The 27,491-nt window shown below is 37.9% G+C and overlaps 2 protein-coding genes and 1 long non-coding RNA gene across 7 annotated transcripts; 2 read left to right on the forward strand and 1 right to left on the reverse strand.

Moving 5' to 3' along the window:
- Positions 1 to 1,020: 1,020 nt before the first annotated feature.
- Positions 1,021 to 15,897, forward strand: atcayb (ATCAY kinesin light chain interacting caytaxin b). Of its 4 annotated transcripts, none has more exons than XM_059344467.1 (14): positions 1,021 to 1,181; positions 1,495 to 1,725; positions 5,118 to 5,224; positions 7,169 to 7,212; positions 7,294 to 7,521; positions 9,216 to 9,374; positions 10,371 to 10,473; positions 10,823 to 10,954; positions 11,562 to 11,648; positions 12,150 to 12,248; positions 12,741 to 12,776; positions 12,874 to 12,921; positions 13,244 to 13,290; positions 15,575 to 15,897. In XM_059344467.1, the coding sequence occupies exons 3-13, from the start codon at positions 5,148 to 5,150 to the stop codon at positions 13,281 to 13,283; spliced, it is 1,053 nt and encodes a 350-aa protein (XP_059200450.1). In that variant the 5' UTR covers positions 1,021 to 1,181; positions 1,495 to 1,725; positions 5,118 to 5,147; the 3' UTR covers positions 13,284 to 13,290; positions 15,575 to 15,897. The 4 variants fall into 4 exon arrangements, with proteins under 4 accessions (XP_059200450.1, XP_059200449.1, XP_059200447.1 ...); XM_059344466.1 differs by having other exon boundaries at positions 1,022 to 1,189; positions 1,495 to 1,729; XM_059344464.1 differs by having other exon boundaries at positions 1,022 to 1,181; positions 1,495 to 1,729.
- Positions 7,373 to 27,209, reverse strand: LOC131980253 (uncharacterized). Of its 2 annotated transcripts, none has more exons than XR_009395220.1 (6): positions 27,126 to 27,209; positions 26,703 to 26,891; positions 11,599 to 11,715; positions 9,205 to 9,352; positions 8,095 to 8,149; positions 7,373 to 7,508 (listed from the first exon to the last, which is right to left on the reverse strand). It is a non-coding gene; the product is annotated as an uncharacterized LOC131980253 (long non-coding RNA). The 2 variants fall into 2 exon arrangements; XR_009395219.1 differs by having other exon boundaries at positions 9,192 to 9,352.
- LOC131980252 (nicotinamide riboside kinase 2-like) lies at positions 19,595 to 23,154 on the forward strand. The gene is made up of 8 exons (XM_059344469.1): positions 19,595 to 19,620; positions 19,711 to 19,801; positions 20,748 to 20,796; positions 21,029 to 21,197; positions 21,309 to 21,380; positions 21,470 to 21,576; positions 21,756 to 21,841; positions 21,928 to 23,154. Exons 1-7 carry the CDS (start codon positions 19,595 to 19,597, stop codon positions 21,839 to 21,841), a joined length of 600 nt encoding a protein of 199 aa, XP_059200452.1. The 3' UTR covers positions 21,928 to 23,154.
- Positions 27,210 to 27,491: the final 282 nt, after the last annotated feature.

A 27,491-nucleotide genomic window follows, 5' to 3' on the forward strand; every position in this document is an offset into this window, starting at 1 on the left:
TTTTGGATCTTTAATATTTTCTTAATTGTGAAACTAGCAGGCAGTTGTTCATAGGGGTGATTACACCTGAGTGTGGTTGCTGAATTTATGAACATTCTGAAATACCACTGAGGCTTTACGTGAGGTTTTCAAGACGTCAGTCCAGCCTATGTATCGGAAATGTGATGAGTAAATCAGTACAATATTTCTTCCCTGGTAACACTGCAGATGTCTTTGATAGAGGGAGCACTCTACCGCCATCTTGTGTCAGGACAATCAACTTGCAAGAAAAAAAAATCACTGACCCAGTTGCACATGGGCAATGCATAGAAACCATAGACTGTATATAAAGAAAACACATATAGAACTGTTTATTTATTTATGGTACTGCACTTTATGCAAGCAAACACAATACAGTGTGGGTCTAGAATTGGAACCTGATGTAATTTGTGTGTTTTTTGCAAAAAGCTACCGTAGCAAGATCATTTCCCCCTCACCTCATTACATTACATTAAGACTCTTTAAATTAGAAAGAAAAGCCAGGACAACTTGAATAATTATTTATTTAAATGAGTCATTTAAACAGTGTAGGTTTGTTCTTTAAAACCCTAAAGCTATCTCCTGTTTTCAGCATCTCTAACAGTGCCACTTCTGTGGAACAATAAATGCTTTTAGTCACAAGTCTGGACATGTTGCAGTATGTCAGTGCTGTGCAAAGTAGTGTTATTAATAGAAAACTGTAAACACCCGAAAATGATTTTTTTTCTGCCAAGCAACCAAAGGCAGGAGAAGAATAGGGAACTGTGGCTGCCCCCACTGGGCGATGAGTGCAATGCCAGAGAAAAGCCACTCCTTCACTGACATCGCCCAGAGCTCAGTGCAGCTGTGAGGAGAGCAGGAGAAAAAGGGAGGGAGGGGTGTAAACATCACAGTGAGGGAGCAAGAGAAAAGGAGGAGAATTCATGTGGAGGAGGGGTTTCAGCAAGAGCGAGAGAGCTTAAAAGAGACTGTGAGAAAAAGCAAGCGAGAGAGAGGGAGGAAGATGCTGTTGCCAGGGAACAGCAGTGAAGTAGAAACGTCCATCTTTTCCTGCTCGCAGAGGATAGAAACATGTTTAATCATGGATGCAAAATGGACTGAACGTGAGGAGAAGGAAATCAGCTGATCCTGACTCCCAGCAGCCTCAGAGAATCAAAGAGAAGGTAGGCAGGTATGATTACATAACCACCATAACACATACGGGTGACATCATCACATCAGGATTAGAGCCTGGGGTGGGGGCATTAGTGATGGCAGAGGGAGGAGGGTAGAGGGGGATTCAGCAGACACAGAAGTAAATGTGAGGAAGAGAGAGAGAGGGTGATCGTCATGAGTTGAGCTGAAAGCGCAGGGTAAGGATTATCTTTTTTCAGAAAAGCAGCACAGGATCTGACTGGAAGAGAAAACTGAAAAGATGAGAGCAGGATGTTGTTTGCTGTGTGATGACCCTAACTCTTCTAACCATTCTCTCTACAGGAGGACACGATTTCTCTCTTAGCCTCCATTAGAAGCATTAGTGAACAGCAACAGTCATCCATCAACCCAGATCCTGAGCACACGAGTGTCCCACCTGCAGATGTAAACAGGGATGACCCACACTCTGCTCAGGGAGTTTTAAGGAGGAGGAGGAAGAACATAAAAGAGGAGCATCTGACAGCAAAACAGGGAAGCTTTCAAAACGGCGAAGAGGAAGCCTTCCTGATCACAGTATGTGAGTACCATGCCTTTAGATGATCTGTGATTGTTCTGCTTTTAGCTGGATGAAAGGGTTTTCTCTAGGGAAGCCCATTCCAACTCAATGGCATATTTAATTACTGTTTTATTTCGGTAGGGTTTGGATTGAAATTACTGAGGCGGTGTCTGTTTTGATTTGTCAGATAGGGAAAAGATGGCAGGCAGTCGTGACAGAATAGGTTTCCTCCTCTATCACACATAAGGCAGTGAAAATGTCAGTTCTTATCAGCTTCCTAATATAAATTACCTATATATTTATACTAATTCAATATTTGCTGGCATCACAATGTCTGCCATAATGTGATTACCGTTCAGTGCAGGGGCATGCGATTGATATAATATTATTTCCCTATTTAACACAGTAAGTTATATTTATATCACTCACTAAAAGGTCTTATTCGTGTGGTGTTTAAGGAGGAAGAGGTCATTCACTTTTGTCTACCAATCAGGATTTAATCTAATGAAAACAGAACCATTCAGTCCTGATGAAGTGGATTAGCTGGGGTTTCAAATGATAAACTGTTATTAAATGATATCTAAATACATTTTTACTATCATTGTTGCTTATTTAATCAGAAATATTTAACGTTATGAAGAAATACTTGCTTTTCTTGTCTGTACATTTGCAGTCAAACAAGTTGAGGAAAGCTGTAGGATGTATTGCTTGCCTTTTCTTTTATCAGTGGCTCTATGCTTATCTCAAAGCTACAAGCCATGTAAATGATGGAGGAAGACATACTGGTAACGCTTTATATTAAGGTCCTTGTAATAACCATTAATTAACAAGTAATAAGGCCCTTGTAAGTCCTTACAAAATGCTTATTGACATTACTGTGTGTTTATAAGCCTATATAAGTGTTAATAATGGCATTATAATACAGCTAATAGCAGGCTATAAGAGATTTATAATAAGAACATTAATAAAAGCCTCATGAGTATCTTATAATTCTTCATAATAGCATTACAAACGCCCATAACCCACCCATTATGTCTTTGCCATGCCTTTATTCATCTTTTGTTTGCTTATTGATATTAAAATATACTTTATTGCTCATCTATTATAAGTTAACTATGCACTTGTTAACAGTTAACTATGCTTTTTGCAGCTAAAGGGATCTAAAGCGAGAACAATGCCTTATTACTTGTTAAGTAATGGTTATTACAAGGACCTTAATATAAAGCGTTACCAAATATTTAAATGAGAGCTTCTGTATCTTGAGCATTTTCAGCCATTTATTTTCACCCTCTGAGACACATTATCAGGTGCTTGGTTTGATTGGCACAATACAGTCACGAGATAGTGTTTGGGAAATGAAGGCTGCTCTGCCATCTGGACACAAATCCCCACCAAAACACGTGCTATGGCAACATTACTTTGTGTCCATCAATCAGCAGTTCACTTCATGAGCAGCTGAGCCTTAGTAAGAGACATCTGCACCGTCAACATAACACACGCACTGAGCTGCTGTTTCCGTGTGAATTTTCCACTTTATTCTCTGCTCGTCACACCCCTCTTTCATTCTTAATTTAGCATGGAAAAGGATCCATCTGTTTCAGAATGTTTTTTCTAGAGTAAGAACAGAAGCAGGGGATTCAAAGCGTGATTTAGTCAGAATGATCTTTATTTAAAGTGGCATTTTAGGTGTTTCCTGACAAGGCAAGCCCATATCAAACATTTTTTTATGGGATAGTACAAACATTGAGCCATTCTCCTTCATCGTTTAGAAACCAATCACAACACAGCAGCTCCAGTCGCATGAAGCCTGAAGGCCTGAAGCCTGTGCTTTTTATACCACAGTGGCTGTTTTTTCCGTATAGGCCCTGATGTGTCTCACTATAGCAAATCAGTGCCGTCCCAGTGGACAAATGGACTGTGGTAACGTCTGCTGCAGCATGAACTCTGGCTGGGACAGTGATGTAGGGAAGGACACTCATCCCTCATACACACATTTCTGACACGAGACTCACACATGATGTTTACTATGGCTGAGCCTCGTATGACAGCCTGCGTCAACCAAAGCAAACACAAGACAGAGTAAAGCTTTAAGAAAAGGACATACAGCATTGCATGGAAACTTCAGTCATTTTTGATATAGTTATGTAAAATATGGGCGTACAGATGACTATCTGCTCGATGGCAGCACGCATGATTTGCTTGGATCGCCCTGAGGGGCCGTATGAGCAATGTGTTGTTTTATTTTTGTCTCCTTCCCCAGAGATATAAGGAACCGGGGACTTAGTTTTTGTATTCATTATGACAGTTAACAATAATGCAGTAGTTACAAATACTGCAACTGCTTTAAAGGTGCAATGTGCAAGATATGGCCAGATCACTACAATTAGTAGTAGTAAATCTTGCACAAGGTGAAATCCTGTTCCCAATTTCCTTTTTAGAATTAAGGATTGTACCTTTAAGAAACTGCCTTCAGATCTTACATCGTCATTGAAAAAAATATTAGACCATTGTTTGCTTCAATTTCTTGTTCATTTTAATGCCTGGTACAAACTAAATGTATTTAGTTAGCTATTTTAGAGCTGGTATCCAGCCAATGTCCATGGTTTTCTTGATAATAACCATAATCATTATCAAGAAATCCATGGAAAATGTCTAGATATCAGCTCTTAAATGAAACTCTTATGAGCTATTTTTGTTGTTATCATTATATTTGTCCAAACAATTGTACCTTTAGTTGTACCAGGCATTAAAATGAAGAAGACATTGAAGAAGACAAGGATGATCTAATAATTTTTTTTATGACTTTATATTTGCTTACTATCATGTTTGTTAGAAACGGATCAAAGTAGACCATTTGGGAAGATTGTTGGATTCCTCATTTTAACTGTTATGTTTTTTAGCTTCAGACCACTTAATTACAGCTCCTAAAAACTTGATATTGTGGTTCAGTGGGCTTTTACTTGGCCTGTGTAAGGGGTGCTCAAGTATTTTAGTATATTGCTTCCAGAAGGTTGTTGTTACTTGAGAGACAGATTTTCAAAAATGTGAAATTTGAAGCAAAGCAGATATCTTTTTTTTTATGTCTGCAGTATGGTTCAAGTTGCAAAAACACTGAATCCTACATTTCCCATAAAGCAACTGGATAGTGTCTTTCATTAAACCCTCCCACCTAGTAAACACCCTCTTCTTACAAACACCACACCTTCATTTTTTTAATGCTGTCCGTCAAAGGTTTGTTCAATTATGGTCTTCAGTAAAATTGCAGATAATCCTGATTAAATCCTCAGGGCTGTGTAAAATGTGTTAAATGGGTGGAGTCTAGACAGCTACAAGTACTGTATCTTTTAGCAACATTTTAACACGTGGTTTTCTACTGAATCACATTGTTTCATTTGTTTGTCAACCACAGAGAGCTGAAGCCCGTCCTCCCTGACAGAGGATGGGTACAGCAGAAGCAACTCTACGCATGGACAGCATGGAGGTTAAGGACGAGTGGCAGGATGAAGACTTCCCAAGGTATTTGTGTGTGTGTGTGTGTGTGTGTGTGTGTGTGTGTTAGCAGTTTGTCCGATTTGTGCACACACACTTGCCCAGCTATGATGGGAAGTTAGTCACGTGTGCTGAATTGTGAAAGGCAGCAGGTGTGTTCTTTCCTTGATGTGGCTGTTATGTGTTACATGATTGTTATGTTGTATCATGTCAGTGAACAAAACAGCAGCTACAACTGATAAAAAAATACAATGAGCCAAACACGGTGTCCAGCAATGATAAAATAGTCATCCAATCACTGTTTCACTGGCCAGAATCATTTGTACAGCAGAGGAAATGTGTTGGTGGGGAATGAGCAGAGGAAACAGATATTTCAAGGACAGCCAGTGTATTTACAATACATTTATAAACAGTTTAATACATAGTATAATGGCATAGTTTAACATTACATTATAAAATAAGATAAGGAAAGCGGAGCAATGGGTATGTTCAATGAGTATAGCTGCTGGCAATTTAAACGTGAGTCCTGAAGACAAACGTTCTCGGGAAGCTTTTACACAGCAAATTGTTTGTCTCTCCCCTGCTGTTTAATCCACTCTTGAATATCTGGTAGTGCTGTCTTTAACCTACCTCGACAAAGCTACTGACTACATAATAACAGCAATTATCCCAACCGCCCCATCAGCTCGCCCATACTTGTGGTTCTTTAGGGTGTGTTTGTCTATGCATGCATGTCTGTGTTAATGTCTGTGTCTTTCTGTGTGTGTTGGTACGAGTGCTATCGACTATAATCTAACCCTCTTGTGCCCCGGCACTGAAGGTTCAGCTGTCTTATTATAATGTCAGGGGGGAGTTGATAATTACTGGTGTTGCTCTCTCAAACAACATATTATTTCTTTCCATGGACACACTGCTGTTAGATAACAACAGTGAGAATGCTGCTCATACTTTATAGTTTATTTCAGTTGATTTTATCATCGCAGTTTTATGTTAATGCTGAATGCTTATAACTAGCAATTACAAAAGGACAAAACAATCATTAACTTGGTATAAGGAAGACAATAGGCAGAAGAGTAACTATTATTTCTATATACTGTATCAGGGCACAACACTGACTTTTTAAAGTGGTTGCTGGACCGGCAGCCAGGTATCAGCTTAGTGTTGCCGAGAATGTAGCTATGGTTAGCCTTATATTTTAAATGATTAAGAAACTATGCAACATTTTTGTAGTTTGAGTTTTATCTTATCTTGTCTGTAGAGCACATGGAAGCTAAAACATTGCAATGAGTCTGATTGTCATTCTATTTAAATATCACTAATGGAGCGAATATTAAAAATATATTCATTTGTCATATTTTGCTGTTTGTTTTCTTTATTTTTTATAGGTAAATAAAGTTGTTTAATGTGTTTATACAGTGCTTTATAAATGTATTAGACCACCTGTCATAAAAACAAGAAAACTTTTAGATTTTTTTTTTTTTTTTAATCTGTCAAAAGCTTGCTTCAAACTGGAATGTTTTTGTTATTTATTTGTCAAATAACAAACTGCATTAACCTTTTTATAGCCATATTAGAGCCGGCTAACCACTAAAATTCATTTTTCTGTTCAGGAATGCAAATAAATAACTATAATTTGACATCTGAATCAAAAAATAATAATGTGCTTAACTATTTTTACAGTTTCTTTGTAAAACAGTAAATTTGAAAACTGATGTATAACAATAATACTTATATTTGAGCATTAAAAAGATCACTTTGGTGAAATAGCTTCTACATACTGGTGTATTAACTATTACAGAAACCTAAAAAAAATATTTTGGTAATTACTATTGCTGTTAATTTAGGACAGCTTTGGCACAAACCGGTGTTCTGATGAGTCTAATTCTTAAGCACTGTATGTCATTTCATTTATTATTTATACTCTTTCCATGTTATATTATTGAGGCTGTTTGTTGATGTGTTTCTCTACAGGCCACTACCGGAGGATGGAGTTGGCCTCACAGACAACAGAACCAGTGAGTGATATAAATGCACAGCATTAACTACATATTTTTACTACATACTCTGTCTAAACTCTGCTAGCACTGCTTGTCCAGATCCTCCCACCACTCTGAATGTGGGCGAGTCCATGGCCCAGCGTAAACGCCGCACTCTGGTCGCCCCGGACATGAACCTCTCCCTGGATCAGAGCGAGGGGTCGATGCTGTCTGATGAGTTTCTGGAAACGCCCGATGACCTGGACATCAACGTAGACGACATCGAGACTCCCGATGAGACGGATTCGCTGGAGTTCATCAACAATGGCAACGAGCTGGAGTGGGAAGGTCAGGCAGAGGTCAAATCATTCTGACAAGTTGAAATAATCAGTATTGAGTATGGCACTTTTTTATGATTTGATTTGATTTGATTTGACATTACAACAACAATACAATGATAATAATGCATCAACAGGAGTCAGCCCTACTGACTCCTGCACTGATAAGGCCGCCAAGCACTCTATAAAAATGCCACAACATATTTGAAAAGGGGTAGGAAGAAGTAAAAACTTGTTCAATCCCACCCCACTTCTTTAAACAATATTAACAGGTCAGAAATCAAAATCGAAACTCAAACTCAAAACTTCCTGTTTCCTTCAGACTAATTTCTCATTTTCATGATATCAATTCTATGTATCAACACTTGCATATCTGTACACCGATACACATAGACACACACAAGCGTACAAACGAACACTTGCATATCTGTACACCATACCAGTACACATAGATGCACATAAACATACCAATACATTTCCTGTATACCCATAGACTTATACATAATCCTACACATACCCATGTTTCCTATTCACTGGTCAAGTAATTCTTGTTGGAATTCATTTTAGAGTCAAATCATACTACCTGTAATGTCCTTGGTTTGAGTTTAGGTGTCATACATCAACTCCCTCTGGCTGGCCTGTGAAATACAGCAAAAATGAAAAATGAGCACAGCCACTGAGTGCTTTATTTACTACATGGCTAGAAGTCCAAGGCTGTTTTTCTTAGTTTGACACATTCTGTTGAGAGCAGCTGTATGCTTTTCATTCTTTAAGAAACATTTTCATTATTGCTTTGTCTGCTGTGTTTCCATCACTGATACACTGACACTACTAAAAACTATCATAGGGTGAGTACTTATCCTGTATTGTACTCATTGCTCTGTTATTGTGTATTAGATTACAAAGTATTGCCCTGTGTTCATTGTATTTCATTGACAATCTGTAAGTGCTATTTTCAAGTCTGGGAATCATTTTGTTTGAGAAGTGCAAGTGAAAGTTGAATATCAAAACTTTTTACTTTTAAAAATGTTTTTTTTTTTTTTTTTTTTTTTTTTATTCGTTTATTTAACAGGGACAGTGCATGGCTCTCAGCCGTACCAGAATTAGCTACAAGCTAAATTTCATCTGTAGTCCCTGGGCAGGAACAAATAACATACATCTAACACAAACAAACAAGCCTTTCAAACAGCAACAACAAAGTTTCACACTCTTAAAACACAATACAACACAGAACAACAACAAGAGTAAAATCACAGTATTAAGCTACAACACAAAACAATGTTAAAATACAACACTTAAGAGATTGCAAAATAGTGAACTAATGTTTATAGTTGGTGGGTGCATGATTGAGTGGATTTAAGCCATGAACTTACTTTTAAAAATGTTTATTAGGTTCTGCTTGCCTAAGAGTAAAAATATGTTTGCAGCATGTGTCACAAGCTGAATCACGTTGAAGTTCCAACGCCTTGACCCTTTTCTGACTCATGGGGACTTCATGTGATTTCAAAAATGTTAACCCTTAACATCAGTCCTGATCATCTCCACTTAATTTGCAGAATTTTAACTCTTTCAGTGCCAGTTTGTTTACATAATGCCACTGTTGTTTTGTGGAAGAAATCAAGGGAAGGCTCAAGGGTTAAGGCAGGTCGGGAAGGAAAGTTCAGCATTTTGGCTAACAACCTTTTTGTGTCACCTTGTGTCTAGATGACACCCCTGTGGCCACTGCCAAGCGCCTTCCTGGTGAAAGTGAAGAGGAGAGAGACTCATCTGGTCGTCTGTGGCGAACAGTGATCATCGGTGACCAGGAGCAGCGGATTGACATGCAGGTCATCAGACCATACCTGAGGGTGGTCACACATGGAGGTTAGTAGAAGTGTGTGTGTGTGTGTGTGTGTGTGTGTGTGTGTCTGTGTGTGTGTGTGTGTGTGTGTGTGTGCGCTTTTATCTTAATAGCTGAGGGTCTATGTGTGTGTTTTTTTAAAAACAGTATTAACAGGACACTTTAAGATTAAAGTTTAGAGTTTAGGGACAAACATTTGGTCTAAAGTTTTTTAGACTGTTAAAGGAAAAATGTTGAAGGATTTGGTGGCATCTAGCAGTGCAGTTGTAGACTGCATCCAACTGAATACCTTCCTCTTGCCCATTTCTTTTCAAACTACGGTGGCCAAACTACTAGTTTGCTGTTCTGGACGACTGTAGAAACATGGTGGACTCTTTAGGAAGAAACCTGCCTTGTGTAGATATGAAGGCTTCATTCTAAGCTAATGTACGCAATAAAGATTCTTAGCTTCAGGGGATTACACACCAATAAAACATAGATATAATCATTATATTCCATTTCTGCAAAAAGATGCAGCAGAATACTACACACTGATCATTTAAATCAAACACACTCTACTACAGCAGTCCCACAATCAAATTTAACCTTCATCGAAGTTATAATTTAATTATTATTGTTTTAGAGAGGTGTTGATTCAACATTATTTGATAAGGTGATTTTAGAGGTTGTAGTTTGTGGTGCTCATTGATGTACACTGAGTGGGCAGAGCTCAAATTGTTAATGAAATTGAAAAATAATTTGTTCATCTACTCCATGGTTTTGGATCGGCTCCAAAATGTTGTGGGTTCTTCCTTGGCCGGGGCTACACCGTTCCATCAAGTTTAAGAAAACGTGGGCCAGTGGTTTTTCCGTAATCCTGCTGACTAACAAACTGAACCGCAAACAGAAATACATTTTGGCAGATTATATAATTTTTTGGTTCTCATAGTTTTTCAGACCTCAGTGATAATGCAGCCAGAGTTGTGTCGCTGCCAATGCACCTGTGATCATAGTGAACGTATGCCTCTGTCCTGTTTCAGGTTATTATGGAGAGGGGCTGAATGCCATCATCGTGTTTGCAGCCTGCCACCTTCCAGACAGCAGCTGTGAGGACTACACATACATCATGGAGAATCTCTTCCTGTAAGATCCATTCTGGACAGAGGACTCTGTTACAGTTGCATGTTGTATTAGCCTTCTCCTAACATTATTTTTCTACTTTATTCTTGGTTCACTGTAAAAATTGATCAAAGGACGTGACCGGAGAAATGGTTTTATGGAATATGCATGTCAAATCCTGTTTGAAATGATCATTAATAGAAACATGCTAGACTTGAAAGATGAACAAGTTTAGCAACATTCGTTATGGCTTCATTACTTTGTGAAGTGCATATCTGGATCAGTTCCACTTAATGTGAACATAGGAATGCTTCCTTTTCATCTTATACTGTGCTGTGTGTGTCAGATCTGAGCGTGTTGGCTCTGTTCTCAGGTACGTTGTGAGCAGTCTGGAGCTGCTGGTGGCAGAAGATTACATGATTGTTTACCTGAACGGAGCAACTCCCCGCAGGAAGATGCCCGGCATCAGCTGGCTGAAGAGATGCTACCAGATGATTGACAGGAAGTAAGACGGATAAAATATCATAACACTTTGGGCAAATGTGAAGGAAATAGAACATAGTCAAGAATGTAAATCTAATGTTGATATACACTACCGGTCAAAAGTTTTAGAACACACCAACTTTTCCAGAATTTAATTGAAAATTATGCAGTTTAATGTCTCAGTGTACTCTGAAATTAATGCACATTTGCAACATTTAAAATTATTTTTTGAGCATGATAGTGTTTTGAAAGTAAAAAAAAGACACAAAATGACCAAAAAAAGACACAAAATGACTTACAAAGACATGAAAAGAATTCAAAAATGGACAAAATAGCCCAAGACTCCATAGAGTTAAGTTGTTAACCCATTTCTTGTTCCCTGAAAAAGGCCTACTTGTATAATTCTGAAATGTACATTATTTTTCAGTTTTGGTTTACCTTACCTTTTTTTATTTACCTCTGGCAGTTCACCACTTACCTTTGTACCCTTTCAAGCTGTTCATTTGACTTGAACTGCTTGAATTTCAATAAAAAACTGGAAAAATTGGGGTGTTCTAAAACTTTTGACCGGGAGTGTATATATATATATATATATATATATATAACAAATCCTTGAATGTCATCTGCAGACTGAGGAAGAATCTAAAGTGTCTCCTCATCGCTCACCCAACGTGGTTCATCAGGACCGTCCTGGCCATCTCTAGACCTTTTATCAGGTGAGGATACAGTCAGTGTGGCTTGTAATCCATCAGTCTGTCCTTTGAGTTGTACATTAGCTATTCTCTAAACAAACCAAAAAAAAACAAAATGAAAATTAAATGAAATAACTACAATAAAACAAAGAATGCACATAAAATGGCTTAATTATAATGATCTTTGTCAATTAGGTCAAATTTGTCAACTGAACAAGCATGAGGTGGCCTTACTGCATGGGGTGTCATAAAGTGTTGTTTTTGGATCATAATAACTTTTTTAATCAAATCAAATTTTTTAATAAAAACAAATACTTGACAAGTACCCCCGTTTTATTAAAAATAGAAAACATAAACTAATAAAAACTAAAGAAAAACCAATTTTTTAAAAACAAAACAACTAATCTGAAACCAGCAATCCCACTCTGAAACATGGCTAAAAGAAAACTGGACTGAAAATTGATAAACAAAATAAAGAATGGATCATTTGAGACTGTAATTGCATGTTGTTGATGTTTTTTGCAGTGTGAAGTTCATGGATAAGATCCGTTATGTTCACACCCTGGATGAGCTGAGCCAGATCATCCCCATGGAGCATGTGCAGATCCCTGAGTGTGTGTTGCAGTAAGTACTCTGAGCCACCAAGGGTCGCTGTTGAGTCACAGCTCATGTCATGTGTTGCATGGTTATTACAGTAATAACACCTTCAGAGTTACAGTACAGTGATTGAACTAAACTGTCAACAAGCTATGTTTAATTTAATTTAAATGTATAGTTTTCACACTTAAAGATGGTGTGTATGAGGTTAGCAGTCAGGAGGAAAAAACATTCACTTTCTAGATGTTCTGTCTTTTGTTTCAAACAGCAGTTTATCTTAAACCCAATACTATAAGAAACCATGACATACTGTACAGTAGACCAGGAGTTCTGAGATGTAAAAACTCTTGATACTGATTTTTAATTAAACTTGAGGTGTTTTAGCTGGTTAACAGGGGGAGACTGACCTGCAGTGAATATTTAACACAGTTAACAAGGCCAAACTATAACAGCCGAAACACTGACATATGCTGACATAATGACGCATCAGTCCAAGATTTCTATTCTTATTTTTTAAAGGTATGATGACGAGAAGATACGAGCACAAAGGGAAAGGTGAGCAGTAGATTTTAATTTGATTTTAGAGTTTGAATGCATTCTTTTTTTCATGCATCTAAGCAGTAGTGTTAACATTTGCCTGTCTCACTTACAGACTTGAGCAAGAGCAGCAGCAGACCAACTCAACACTGCCTAAAGAAAGGTGACCTCATTCTGCAGTACATACAGTCCATGTTTCATTTTTTTTTTCTTCAGCACTACAGCAATTTTATTCTTTTATTCAAAACTGGTGGCTGCTAGAAGTCTGAAACCATTTCTCACACACTTTATTTTCGGATACTGAAATTAAATTTCCTCCATTATCATCAAGGAAAATGTGTGTTTCTTCTCTTTAAATTAAGTGAGAGCAACTTCTGCAGCCCCATGTATATATTTTGGCAACAGTAAGCGCAGCCATAAGGGCTAGATTATCAAGATCAATATTTATATTTACTTATGGCTTAACTTTAATCTGTCATTTCCAGGCCAAAGTCAATGATAGCAGAGGTTGGTCGTGACATCTGACATTAAGGTAAGAGTTCTCTTGGACACAACTGCCTTTCCCCGGGCTGGTTTGTAATGTCAGCCCACTGTAACTAATCTCTGACATACAGAGCAATGTTCTCCGCTGCTCACACACATGCTTATGTGCGCAAAAGAGGCACGATACAGTAAATCACTGAAATGCTGGACGATGGCCTGTCTGCAATGTTGCTTAACCGACCAAAGGTCCAGAGGGTCAACTCTCAGTTCAGGGGCACCGAGATCCAGTTCACAGAAATGTACCCGGTCAAGTGAGACCAGAAGCAGAAAGGATGAGAGGATGACTCAGATCTCAGGCCCTCAAATCTTCCCTTAAAAAGTTGTATAACTAGTATATTTTCAGTCATACAGTAAATAGATCCTCAATAGTTATTCAGGCAAAAGTAAAATAACTGACAACTATTTTGATCAGTATTATGATAAGTAATTGATAATGCTTAATTTTTTTATTTTTTTCAAACTTCTCTTTATTGGGTTTTTTTCTTTCGTTCACATACAAAAATAAAGAATGTACATGTTCATTTATGCTTAAAATCAACACGAAAGAGCAGAATGATAGTAGAAAAATAAAAGCAATAAAAAATAATGCTTAATTTTAACCATGTTTACAAGCATATTCTTTTGCTTGAATTTTAATATAATCCTTGAAAAATGCTTGATTTTCAACACAATCTGGCATTTCATCTCAATCAATCACTCATGTAATATTATATCATGTAATATTTAATATCATAGAAATTGTTTAACATCTGAAATAAAACAACTTATCCTCATTTGTCCTCCTGGTGCCTCACACCAGACGAGCTAAGCTAGATATTAACTAGATAAGTCCTCTGCTGATCCCTTATTCTGGAAATTAGCAGGCATTATATAACCATGATCAAAGGTACAAAGTTAATATGAACAGCTGGTAAAACAGACAAAGTGTCAATATACAGTTACAGTGATCGCTTTGGGTACAAATACATCCTGTAAACTGTATTTCTCCCAATTGCATTTATAGTAACAATTATAGATGTGAAGATAAAGGCTAGGAGAGACAGGAAAGTTTTACTTTAGGTACCTTAAAAGTCCTTGAGAATCGATTTACCTGTACGAACCTGTTCGAACCCTGACTTTAGTGAACTGAGTATTTTTGACTAGAGCTGCACAATAGGAGGAAAACATGCGGTAACACTGTTTAGTATTGCGATAATGATATTACATGCAAAAATAGACAAAAGTGTATTCCTTCTGCTGCTTTCCTTATACTGCAAAAATACAACAGTCCATCCCTGTGGATAATAATGAATACATAAATAATGCTCATTCAAAAAAACAAAAAAACAAAAAAAACATTAAAGGGAAATTATTTCCAACATCCTTTTATTGAACAAATTAATTGATTTTCAACTATCACAAAAAAAAAATACAATGAGGACTATTTTGTACTCTTGGTGCATCTCATTTATAGATAGTTCCTGGAGGAAAACAAAGCATACACCTGCTTCTTTTATAAGAATCACTTTCATGTTTTTCCTCTGATGAAGATGCAAATTGACTTTTAAAATATTACTGAACTTGCTCATAAAAATACTAAGTAATAAAAGTAAAGACACCACCATGTGTCTCAGCAGAGAATATACTGTAGCGCTGAATGATTACTGTCCATCATCAAGGCCCAGCTCATTTTCTCCTTTGCCAAGTCATGTTTCAGTTCTTTAAATTAAGACTGTGTGTGAGTTCAAGAAATGTTAACTGATCCTCAAACATCGTATTCCTTTCAAACCTTCATAACTCGGTGTTACATAAAGCACAGCTGCTAAGCTCTTCTGCATACACACAACCGATCAATTCTATTTTAAATGGTACAACTGGCAAATTGATCCGCGTCGCACAGCCTGTCCTGAAATTGGTGGAAATACCCCCCGCAGCAGGTCTGGGTGGGTGAGGTTGGGTTAGTGGGTTATTTTAGAAACCCCCCCCTCCGACTGTTCCTCTCAGCCTATATATCAAAGGAGCTATCAGCCGTAGGACTGGCTGACATCTCAGGAATGGACACAGGCACCATCTCTTAACCAAATGCCAAGGGAGGACGCGGGGGGGATAAATATGCAATGTGTCAAGTCGGATTTAAGTGTAGATTTAATGCATGCTTACTGACACGCTGCCAAATGTGAGGATTATATATGGGAAATGTTGTATTTGCAGAGATGCACAAAAGTCGATTGATATTTTTCAGACTGTGCAGATAAAAGTGACGGATAATGAAACTGTCTGAATTTGCATTACAGAGCTTTAAAATGAAGAACCAATGATGGACATTCATTCATCAACATGGGAGCCAGCCTAGACTACGGTCACACGCTTGTTACACAGGAATACAATCTCCCGACCGGAGCTGCAAGACAATCATTATTTTTCCAAAACATATTATTCAGTGACATGCTTGCTTCGAACTTAAAGTTAATTTACACCAAAGCATTGCAACATTTAGCTAAATCAAAAGCTCCCTGCATGTCGAGTTGACCTTATCTACAGCATGAATTCAACTCAGACTTGGATGAACCCTCAAGCTTTTTCTCGACAATGCCGGGATTATTGTCGGTTTTAATGTGTACATATTTGTATAGATATTTTTGAGAAAGGTGTTTGCACAGATTCTTTGGTTTTTGATATGAGTGGCATGGGTATTGTTTGGTTTCATGGTAGTTAACTGTAAAATAATGTGCAATGATACTTGTTCTTCTTAGACCTCCAGTAGATGTAACTGATGCAAATGTGTGTTACAAGTTTTCCAGAGTTTGATATGCAGGTGGCATGCTTGTTTATATCCTTCTGTCTCATTTCTTTTTGTCAGTTTTTAAGCCATTTGCCATCGTGTTTCCAAAGGAACTTTTACAGGAAGGAAAACCTACATTGTTACAAATGAAATGAAATATATTTAAAGAGAGAGTCAGATTTATTGCTAAAAGTGTTATTTATGAAAATGTGCCATTTACTGTTTGTAAAAAAATCAATAAACAAATGAATGAACTTAAGTAATCTTTTGTCCTGCCGTCATTAGTCACGTATCGTATTCAACCTTGACTTCTGTTTGAGAACAGTTGACATTACGGTCTGTACTGTCACTTCACTCTTTTATTGCCTCTACATGTGTTTGATACACAATTAAAGCAGCACAAAGGCAGCAACTGGCGAGGTATCAAGGGACTATGATTATGATTTATGAGTTTGTCCATGTTCTTTTTGTCACCTGACAGTCCTGTGTGGTTCTTCACAGGGGTCATTTGGAAAAACATTTCCTGAGGTGACCCGCCCTTGTTCGGATACTGTGATCACATTATATAACCCGTAGCAAACTCTAATTTCTCGTGCATGATCTTTAACATTTTAAATTTAAATTCAGTCATTTAAACATTACAGATTCCTTTGTTCAGACATTCAAAAGAGACATTAGTTGAGTGAAACTACATTGCTTCTATTTATGTCATGATAATAATGATCCACAAAACAACCCCGTGGATATTTGTCCAGACTGCTTATTATGACCCATATTTCTTTTATTGTTAGGCAGCAGTTATGACAGGAACAAATGAGGAAGTTAGGTGAGGTAGTATTGAAAGTGACAAAGTCCACAAAGGTCGGAGGTCGTGGGTCAAACAAAGACAGGACTTGACCCAGGAGACCGTTGTTCGTGTCCTGTGTGAAATCAAAAGTTAATGTTGGAATTTTTTAACTTGTCACATGCAAAACATAGCCTACTTGTTTTAGATAAACCATGATATATTTAGGTGTGTGCATATTTTTGTTTACTGCCACCAACAGGGTGACAATTTAGGGAAACACTTATGTGGATTGTGTTAGAGGATAAAAACAAATCTTCTATCTGGTCCCACTATGGCTTTTTTCACTGTTTTGTTTTATTCTTTTTAAATACTGTTATTTCCATTTATATTACTCAGCTTTTAATATTATTATTTTATGTTTATTAACTATTGTATATGTAATATGTACTTTTATATATGTATATATCCCTTTTATACATAGTGATATATTCACGTTCTTTGATTTTATTTATGAATCGCACTGAATCGTGAAAATTGTGCTAAAGAAATAAGCTTGCTATGGCTGTAGTCAAACCTAGGTCCACAGTGGTGGAGAGAGGTCAGACTGCACCCATTGTTATTTTGCTGCAGACCACATGTCACTCTGTCGTCACACAAGATTGTGCACGCATGCCGGTTGCAGAAGGAATCAGGCTTAAATAAACAAGAAAGGTTTAATCACAGGAAGACCTGTAATCTGTTTTCAACATGTTATGTTGTAGAAATGTATGTCTTCATTTATATACAAATACATTCCATTATTATTTCTTACATTTACATATACATTTTTTACACTTGCCTATCCCAGAGTGACAAGTTGTTATAGTATCAAGACAGCATTTCAACAGTAAAATAAAGAAAAGGTCCGTGAGAAAGTCAGTGTTTGTATTCAAATAACTTGTCTATAGGCGGGAAGAAAGCTCTGGCTTGTATTGATTTTTTTTAACCCAATAACAATCGTCTTGGCAGGTGCTAAGCCCAGGATGCAGCGTCGATTACCCTTGCAAAATAGACAGCGGAAAGGCCATGAAATATGTAGCCAATGGTTGGTTTTTAACCACAGTCAACATCCAGTGAGTCAGACTAGCACAGTTTCCCCCTGCTTCCAGTCTTTATGCTAAGCTAATCTCTTCCTGGCCCTGTAGATTATAGTTACTGCATCGACCCTCTCATCTAAGTCTCTGCATTTCAAACTATTCTTTTCAACCTGTAAATGTAGGTTAATGTGACATCACATCAATCTTAAAAAGTTGCCATAGGTTAAACAGGTCATGTCAGGTTTCTCTGTCCTTGAGTAGGAAAAAGTATGTGCACCACATGCTTCACATGGCGCGGATCATGGTGTGGTTTAGAGGCCGACAATATGTCTGCGCCTATATGGGACAGTTTTGTAATCCCACATTCTTACCCAGGATGCAACATTTTCTCTTAACCAACATGAGACGACTAAAACATGTCAAAGATGCCCATCACTTTGAAATAAGAGGTAAACGAAATATTATCATCACATGGTGTCAACAGGTTTCTCCTTTGCATTGAGACTGTCATGTTGGTGAAACATGACGCCCTGAACATGAAACCATGTGCTCTGATAACTGGGACTCAAAGTTCACCTCTTTCACACTTATCACAGATAAGAGTCTGGTAAAAAAGAAACGAATATACGACACAAACACAAGGTTAGTTCACACACATCCGGAGGTGTGTGACAAACAGTGCTGATAAGTTCAAAGACAGATCTGTGTTATCAGACATATAGCCGTGACTCGAGGCACTGTGATCACATGGCTGGCGGCCATGTACTCCAGCTGGTTGCATCAGAAATATGCGTGACGCAGCAGCAGACACACACACACACACACACACACACAACAGCCGACTAAATATAGTGCTTCTGGTTTTCACCCACCCAGAGCTGTCTAAGCATGGAAAAGTTTTCCCTTAAAAAACCCAAATAATGATGTCTCTACCTGAGCTGTGATACAGATGTCTTAAAATGAGAATGTGACTTTTAATCTCTGACATGAATAAAAGTAAATTTACTGACTAAATGTGCGAATTGCAGCTCTTTCCTCCTCTCCATACAGTGACTTTTCAAAGACACAAACTACTTATGATGAAAGGCATCTGCACTTAAATCAGTCTAACAGATTTGCTATTTGTATGATTTCTTTTAAATATTATTTGAATTTGATTCATCTGAACTTTACTGCAAGCTCTAAACTATTAGTGCCACCAGTCAACAGTAGCTTGTCTGCGGTTCTTTCCAGACAGAATTAATTTTGTGTTTCACAGCTTAACCCCGTCACCATTTCTATATAATCTATTTGTTGGCAGAGGGATTTGTCATGCATTCAGTTGGCCGGTGTCCACTGACTCCTGACAGCAGGTGGAATATTTTGGATCTACTTTCGTGCAACTGTAAGGCTCCTCCTCCTCCCATAGTTTTGGCCGTATAGCGGCGGCCAATTGGCTCGAGGAAAAGGAGGCCGATTGGTTTGAGAAGCTGTGACGCTGCAGCTGAATCCTATATATGTCCAGCAAGGAGATTGTCTATCAATGAAGTAGTAAAAGGGGGGAACGTCTGTGGCAGAAGAGAAGGAAGAGCTTTATAGAAGAGGCTTTTCATAGACTGTTTGCTTTGGGTGGGTTCCCTTCTTTTATTTACTGAATTCCAGAGGTGACCAATACACAAACAAAGTCAAAATGAAGTTCATCATTGGCATTGGAGGGTAAGTCTCATTTCATTTTTTTACCTACTTCTGTCTTCTAATGAAGCTTAGGATGTAACTCACATCTGTGTTAATTCATCTTCATTTCAGAGTGACCAACGGTGGCAAGACCACTCTGACAAATCGACTACTAAAGACATTACCCAACTGTTGCGTGGTGCATCAGGATGACTTTTTCAAGGTAAGATGAATTAAGGTCACCATTATTTTTGAAGTTTAAGTCTATTCTAGACTATCTGTTCAGTTTAAAGCTACAGTAACTATTTCATTGTATCAATGTTGAGTTATTGCAAGTTTTGTATTTGATATATGTCATTTGCTATGTTAAATTTACTCCTGAGTACATTTTGTACTCAGAAATAAAGCGGTAGTCTGACCTGCAGATGTCCTGTCATCACAGTAGCCTAGTAATACATCTGGCTGATGTCTCCTGGACAGCCAATGAAAGGGCTGAGCGTCCCCACTTAAAGTCAGGCTTTGTCCAATCATGTTGCAATTTCTGCAACAGACTTTTTGCACAATAATAAAATTAATTTGGCTCAAAAGAAGCCAAAGAATTTTATCTAAACTACATTCACATTTTCGTGCTTCTTTCAGGGCCTTTTATCGGTTGATTGACCGAGCGAACCAAAAAGTAAAAAAATTACTTTAAAAATGACTTGATGTCATTTTTTCCACTTAAATCACATGTTAAACTGCTGCTATGCATCGAGGGTGTCGTTGAAGGCCGCACGACTGCAAAACAATCACAATCACAATTTCCAAAATGCAATATCCTGCAAATTTTATCTTGAACGGATAAGAGTCTGAGACAGTTTTCTAAACAAGCTAGCTTCCATCTTTAAAAACACAATTATCATTAAGTGAGGTAACAGCGAGCGCTAACACCCTCCTGCATTGTTTAATTTTTTTTAAAAGAACCTTTTCACAGAAATCTGTGTCCTAAACTATTAAAACTAATATTTCGCACATGCAACATTGAATAAAACCAAATTGAAGCGTACCCGAAAATGTCACAGCGCGCTACTTTTGGTGGAGACGAATCCTTGACCTGAACTGTCCAGGTGCGATCAGCTCCGGCTGGTTACTAGGTTGCAGCAATGTTTTATTGGTGACTGTTATTTCAGAAACCCGATCAAATAGAAGTCGGGGAGGACGGCTTTAGACAGTGGGATGGTAAGAATGGATTTTGCGTAGGAAAACCATTGCAGTAATGTACCTTTTCTTTCCTGCACATTTCTGTAGTTTGGTAACCAATCAATCGTAAACTAAATATAAAATCTATTCTGTGAATGCTGCAAACATTCACTAACTGTAACTGATGTGTGTTAAAGCACATTGGTGAGGAGCGTTGGTTGCATGTGTGGTGAAGCCCGCTCTGCTTTCTCCTCTCCTTGTTCTGTAATAGTGATCGATGCGCTGGACATGGAGGCCATGGTCAGCACTGTGAAAGGCTGGCAGGAGAACCCGGTCAAGTTTGCACGCTCTCACGGCGTGAGCCTGTCGTCACCTGAAGCCGAGGAATCTGAGGGGATCCATATTCTCATAGTGGAGGGGTTCCTCATCTACAACTACAAGTGAGCCTCTTGCCATCTCTCCAAACAAGCTCTCAAATTTACCCCACAGGCCTTTTGAAGCTTTGACCTCTGAAGCTTTTCATTAATCTGAGCCTCGTTTTCCCTCCGCAGGCCTCTAATTGACGTCTATGACAAATGTTTCTACATTTCCATTCCTTATGAGGAGTGCAAAAGGAGGAGAAGGTAACAAGCTCTCACAGTTAGACAGATTCCACTGAAGTGTTGGACAAATTACCAGCTATTAACTGACTCGATTGGTTACATTTCCACAGTACAAGGACATACACGCTCCCTGACCCCCCCGGCCTGTTCGACGGCCACGTCTGGCCCATGTACCTCAGACACAGGAAAGAGATGGACAACAACTGCAGTAGAATAGGTTTGTTAAACTGATTCCTCCCATCTGAATCAAAATATCAAAAACTTTTATGTTCCTAGTTGTTCTGTTTCCCTATACACATCCCTAATGTCAAAATAAAGCAAAATATCTATTTCTCCTTTCAAAATAAAAGCTTTTCCTACTTTTCCTCTTATTCACTTCTAATTTGTATTGAACAGAGTACCTTGATGGGATGACATCAAAGGACGATATCTACAACAAAGTGTATGAAGGTGTTCAGAACTCCCTGCTCAACAACTTATAGGTAAATTAAAATATATTTTTTTTTATATCATCTTCTTTCTTTTCACTGACAGTGTGAGTAACTCTCCTTTCTCTCTCTCTCTACAGCAGGACGGGGATAACAGCGGATTTGTGTATAGACTTGTAAATATGATATTGCCTAAATGTGTTAACACCAGTTCTGTACTTTGAGCCTGATATGTAAATAGTGAATCCTGTAACTTATTAAGAACTAACGGCAGAAGCTTTGTGTTTTGTATAGTTCTGTGTAACTTTTTTCTAAAAGATAAGCCACCTCTGGACGGCCCAGTGTTCAACATCAGGGACAGATCTCCACTCTGATCTGCGTCAACGTATGAACTCCCCACTGGGTCTCACAACTAAATGAAACGACTGAATCAAACTTGTGCTTCCTGTTTTTGTTTTCACACACACACACACACACACACACACACACACACACACACACACACACTCAAACATGGTGCTCTAATAAAGGTCATGTTCACAATCACAATCCTCACGTTTTACAACATTTATGAGGACGGCTGATTACAACCTGCAGCTCTTGAACGAGACTTCTTATCACTCAGACGAGATTAAGAGCCTCAATAAAAACGGTTCTGCAAACTGAATGACAGAGAATATTTCCTCTGAAACACAATAAATTATGTATTAACACGGTTTACAGGAAGGAAAAAGAAACAAGGACAATAAAAGTGGATTTGATTTAGTCGCCACTTAACTACAATTGTAGATATGATGTATGATGTAATGTAATATGATGTCTGAAACATACAAAACAAACAGCAGCTCTTTGTGTCCCAACGTGTGTCAACACACCCTGAAGAAGGCAACTGTGTCAATATGAACTGGTGTGTTTTACTCGCCCATATTTACTGAAGCTGCTTTATTTTGAATTGTCCATTTAAGTGCCCTGAACTGGTTTTGTAATGCCACATCCTACCCCTGGATTCAGTTTATTCTTTAGGCTTTAATGTTCCATATATAAGTTTGATAATGAAATATTATCTGAATAAATGTTTTACCTTTTCAAATATAGATTGGTAAAATAATCAGTCTAACCTTGACCTAAAATGTACATAATAATTCCTTTCGTCCCCGGTTAAATAACAGCTATGGGACCTTTGTTTTCTCTCTCTCTCTCTCTCTCTCTCTCTCTCTCTCTCTCTCTCTCTCTCTCTCTCTCTCTCTCTCTCTCTCTCTCTCTCTCTCTTCTCTTCTCTGTTTTTCAGCCTCTCTTTACTCTGTCATCTGACCCCAGGAGTCTGTGGCACTCTGCCAGTTTTCAGATGAAATGTGTGGATGGTGATATGTGAGACTTTTATCAATCATTCATTGTTTCAGGCTAGGCCTGGTATTTTATATATTTCTATATGTTCTGTATGTTTTATTGTATATTAATAATCAAAATCTGTGTTTTTTTTAGCCTACAAATGTGTGAAACACTTTTCTTGGTAGGTGTGTGTGTTTATATGTTCTTAAGTGCACTAAAAACAATGTTCTCTATCTTTTAATGAAACACCAACTTTAATGATGACTAAGTTAAGAAAAAGGGTCATTAACACTGACTCAGGACGTCTATCTCTAAAAGCATAAAATATCTGTGTGATTTTTCTGGAAGCCTTTTCACTTGCTACCGTGAAGAATGTCAGTTTGTCAAAGAAGACTTATTCTGCTTCCAGTTACATTTCTATCTTCTAGTTTATAACTTTTCAGAATAAAGGAGCAAAAATCTCAGTCTTGACGACCACTCAGTCTGCTTTTCTTCACTTACTGGCATCAACTACATACAGACATGGAGTGAAAGCACTTGTCCTTTTCACTGATAGGTTCTCTAAAAAGATAAAACATCCTTTCAAAAAGTCCCCCACATCTCTCTACCCTCAGCCAACACTGTCTGCACAGAAATGAGGCTGCAACACAGAGCGGTAAATTCTCCACTTTTATTGATATTTCAATATCAAAAAACCCAGTGAATTATTTGGTCACCTTGAGGGTCCAATCTGCAGCTGACTACACAGCATGACTCATAAAACAAATGACTTGTGTCTGACTAATACCTCCTAGGATTTATAGTCTGAGCATACGTTAAATCTTTAGTGTCGTATAGGTGTTTTCTGAATCTTCTGATCATTGCACGCTGCACATTACTCTGGCACGGCCACAGAGGGTGTGTTGGGGGGTTTCAGTGTCTTGTGATACGTTTCTGAGAGTCTTTACATGCCAACAGTTGGCCCGGAGCAGAGGGGAGCAGCTCTGTCTGGTTATATTTAGGATAAGCGTCTGGGGTGTCAGGGGAATATACTCAGTGAGTGGACAGCCAATTGCTGATTGCCACACACCCACTCTACGTTCCACCGCCTGCTCTGACTCAGGGGGCCAGTCCCCACACGCCACCACCTCCGCCCGGTGGGTGGGTAAGGTGAGAACCTTGTGCTCCCACGTCACTCTCAACCATAGCAAGCCTGAAAGTACAGACAGGGCGTCCATATTTAGGTGGAGAGGCAGGGACACAGGAGACGAGCGGCTGTCACATGCTGTGTGAGCGAGTGAGGAGCCCTGAGACGCAGGAACAGTTGTGGTCATAACACTGAAGGAATGACAGGAATATTAATGGCTGAACATACGCGAACAACTGAAGTCCAACATTTATAAATATATAGAATATAGATAATATAGATATAATATAGATAATATAGATAAATATATTTAATAAATGGTTTACAACCCACTATAATGCAGCTGTAAGCACGCATTAAGACATTTAAACTGCTTATTAATGTAAGGAAGTGATTTTAAAGTGTCCATGAGGGGTTTTCAGATAAAGAATCTACAAAAGTTCATAGATTATGTTCTAACCTAACATAATATAATGCATAATATAATACAAATATATTATATTATATTATATTATATTATATTATATTATATTATATTATATTATATTGTATTGTATTGTATTGTATTGTATTGTAATATATTGTATTGTATTATATTATATTATGGGGGTGCTATTCAGTTTAATAAATGTTCTGGGGGGGTTTGGTGTTGGTTTTTTTCATAGTTAATTGATTAATATTAAAAATGTTTGCATTGATAATAGTTCACAGATTATGTTCTAATCTAATCTAAAACACACAGCTTTTAGAATCTGTGAATATGTTTATTACATGTCTAATACTGTATCTTTACAAGGTCATGGTCATACATGTGTGAATGGAGGCTGCCTGCCTCAGAGGCGTGTTCGGGCAGTGCCACATGTGGTTAACCGCAAACATTTCTATGCTTTTGGCTGAGACTGCGACTTTGACGGTTAAAGTCCACCAAAGTCAAACGGCCCACGACGCAAAGATGCAAATTTGTATTTGCTCACACAGAATGGAAGGGAACGGGAGACAAATGATTGTCAATGTTAACTTTGCACACGATTGCAGTGATGTGAAATCCTCGACCGAGGAATAAAAAGACATGTGGCGCTAATTTGTTCTGCCATTAGAGGTTCACACCACCAACTGAGGAGCAGAAACACAACCGCAGCTTCTCTCCTGACCTCTATTACACACACACACACACACACACACACACACACACACACACACACACACATACACACACACACACACACACAAATATATTCTCATGCACTAAAAGAAGGAGAAGAAGGTCCCAACAGTCAAACAGTGGCTTAACGAGCTGTTTAACTCCCTGCACCTTGAAAAAGTGAAGTTAGACTTTTTCTTTTATCAAAATAAGTCATATTATTATTTCTTTCTTCATTGTTTTGCTTTTTTCAACAATTTTTGCTCGTTTTCTTGTCTTCTTTTTTCTTTTTGCTACCAGAGCAGATTATTTTTTCCCAAATTGAATATTCTCTATGATTTCATGATTATTTATAAAATATTTGAAAAGAGAAGCAGATAAACTGTTTAACTAAGATTAAAGTAAAGGTTAATGCCCAAATATAATCTACCACTAGTTTTTAAACTTTGATCTGTGATTTTTAATCTCATTTAATTAAATGTAATTGTTATTATTATTATTTTTAGTTTAATAAATAAATGTATTTGTTATGCTGCTCTATTGGTCAGGACTCTCGTATAAAAGGGATTTTGAGTATAGTATAATATAATATATAATAATATTCCTGATAAAATATAGGTCAAATAAATATTAGGATTTCTGCAGGTAAAAATAAAAGAATTTACATTACATTGGCTTTAACTAATATGTGCTGATAAATAAAAATGAATAATAATAATAATAATAATAATAATTAATTAATTAAAAATAAATAGATATATTACTCTCTAATTTTATATTAAGCCAGGAAATACAAGCAACTACATATACGTTCATCCAGTTGTCTTGCTTTTCTGTTAATTTGCAGATATTTGTGCAGAAGTAGCAGTGACAAACATTAGAGCTTAAAGGTCAACCCCTCGAACATCAGCAGGTATTAACATTTGGGTTAAGGGTCCTCTTGCTAGACAGTTTTTATAGCTCACATATTAAGTGCTCTCAACATTAATTTGTCACGTGTGGATCGACTAAAACGTGAATGCAGCAGCACGATGCTCAAGGCTGAAACGTGAGGAGAGCTGACCGAGCTGATTTTGGCAAAAGTTAATCAAAGACAAGCAACAGACATGTAACAAGAAACCTGATGATCTGCAGTCCTGCAGCCGCCAGATAACAGATAATTCATCATTTATGACACATTTCTATTTGAACTCAGGTTAGACTGTAAAAGCAAGTCAGTTTTATTTAAGAATTCACAACTGATGCTTTCAGGAGGAACTAAATGTCCACATAAAGGGACAACACAGGTCATTTTTTCACACATTTTTGCAGAGGCTCACCTGTATTGTCTCCCCATGATCTGTGGTAAACCTTCTGGATCTATCATTTAGTTGACTGGCAGTGTGAGGCCTCAGGGGAAGACAACAGGTGTATTCCTTGTGGGGAAGTTTTCTCGTGGTAAAACCATTTTAAGACCATCATCTTCGTTAAATCTCACAAGAAGCAAAGCTGTGAGCAGCCCTGGGTACCTAGATTAGTGGGATAAGATATATTCAAAGCGTAAACGAATTAGTCTTTCACTGCCGCTGCTGCTGCTGCTGCTGCTGCTGTAGGTGTACCATGAAAACAACCAGAAACTTTATTTTATTTACAAGCACTCCTAGTTTACAGTCAAGATTAGTTTTTGTGGCAACATTTGTTGTGATTTGTTTACTTTCAGGTTCAGACACACAAGAAAGACTCAATTCAACGTCAATACTTACTGGCTAAATTTTGTGGGTTACATGTCCTGCTTGGGAAGTCTTGTGCCAAACCAGTGCCGAGGATCTGCGGCTCTTATAAATCTGGACTGCAGCAGAGAGCGGGGCGGAGCTGCACTTTAGAGCAGGGACATGGTTTCTTTGACTAAGAATAGAAAAGCATGCAGGCTCACCGTCCTCATGCCCTATTTGGCTGAGGAAACACACACCATGTGAGAGGTGACATGCTGAGCTCTGCCTGACTCAGTGTCTGTATTCTGTCCGGTCTGTAACCCATATCTAACAACATAAAGAGTGTTCAGTTATATGTTAAAATAGGGAGTTAAATAGGGAACATTAGAGGGTTTAATTATTGCACCAAATGGCAGT

This window comes from Centropristis striata, chromosome 11, assembly GCF_030273125.1.
Source record: "Centropristis striata isolate RG_2023a ecotype Rhode Island chromosome 11, C.striata_1.0, whole genome shotgun sequence".
Taxonomy (NCBI): domain Eukaryota; kingdom Metazoa; phylum Chordata; class Actinopteri; order Perciformes; family Serranidae; genus Centropristis; species Centropristis striata.

Coding starts and splice junctions, on each gene's coding strand:
- atcayb (XM_059344467.1), top strand. CDS start 5,148: ATGGGTACAGCAGAAGCAACTCTACGCATGGACAGCATGGAGGTTAAG. Junction 7,522..9,215: donor CAACGAGCTGGAGTGGGAAG/GTCAGGCAGAGG, acceptor CCTTGTGTCTAG/ATGACACCCCTGTGGCCACT. Junction 9,375..10,370: donor GAGGGTGGTCACACATGGAG/GTTAGTAGAAGT, acceptor GTCCTGTTTCAG/GTTATTATGGAGAGGGGCTG.
- LOC131980252 (XM_059344469.1), top strand. CDS start 19,595: ATGAAGTTCATCATTGGCATTGGAGG. Junction 20,797..21,028: donor CGGCTTTAGACAGTGGGATG/GTAAGAATGGAT, acceptor GTTCTGTAATAG/TGATCGATGCGCTGGACATG. Junction 21,577..21,755: donor CAACAACTGCAGTAGAATAG/GTTTGTTAAACT, acceptor TGTATTGAACAG/AGTACCTTGATGGGATGACA.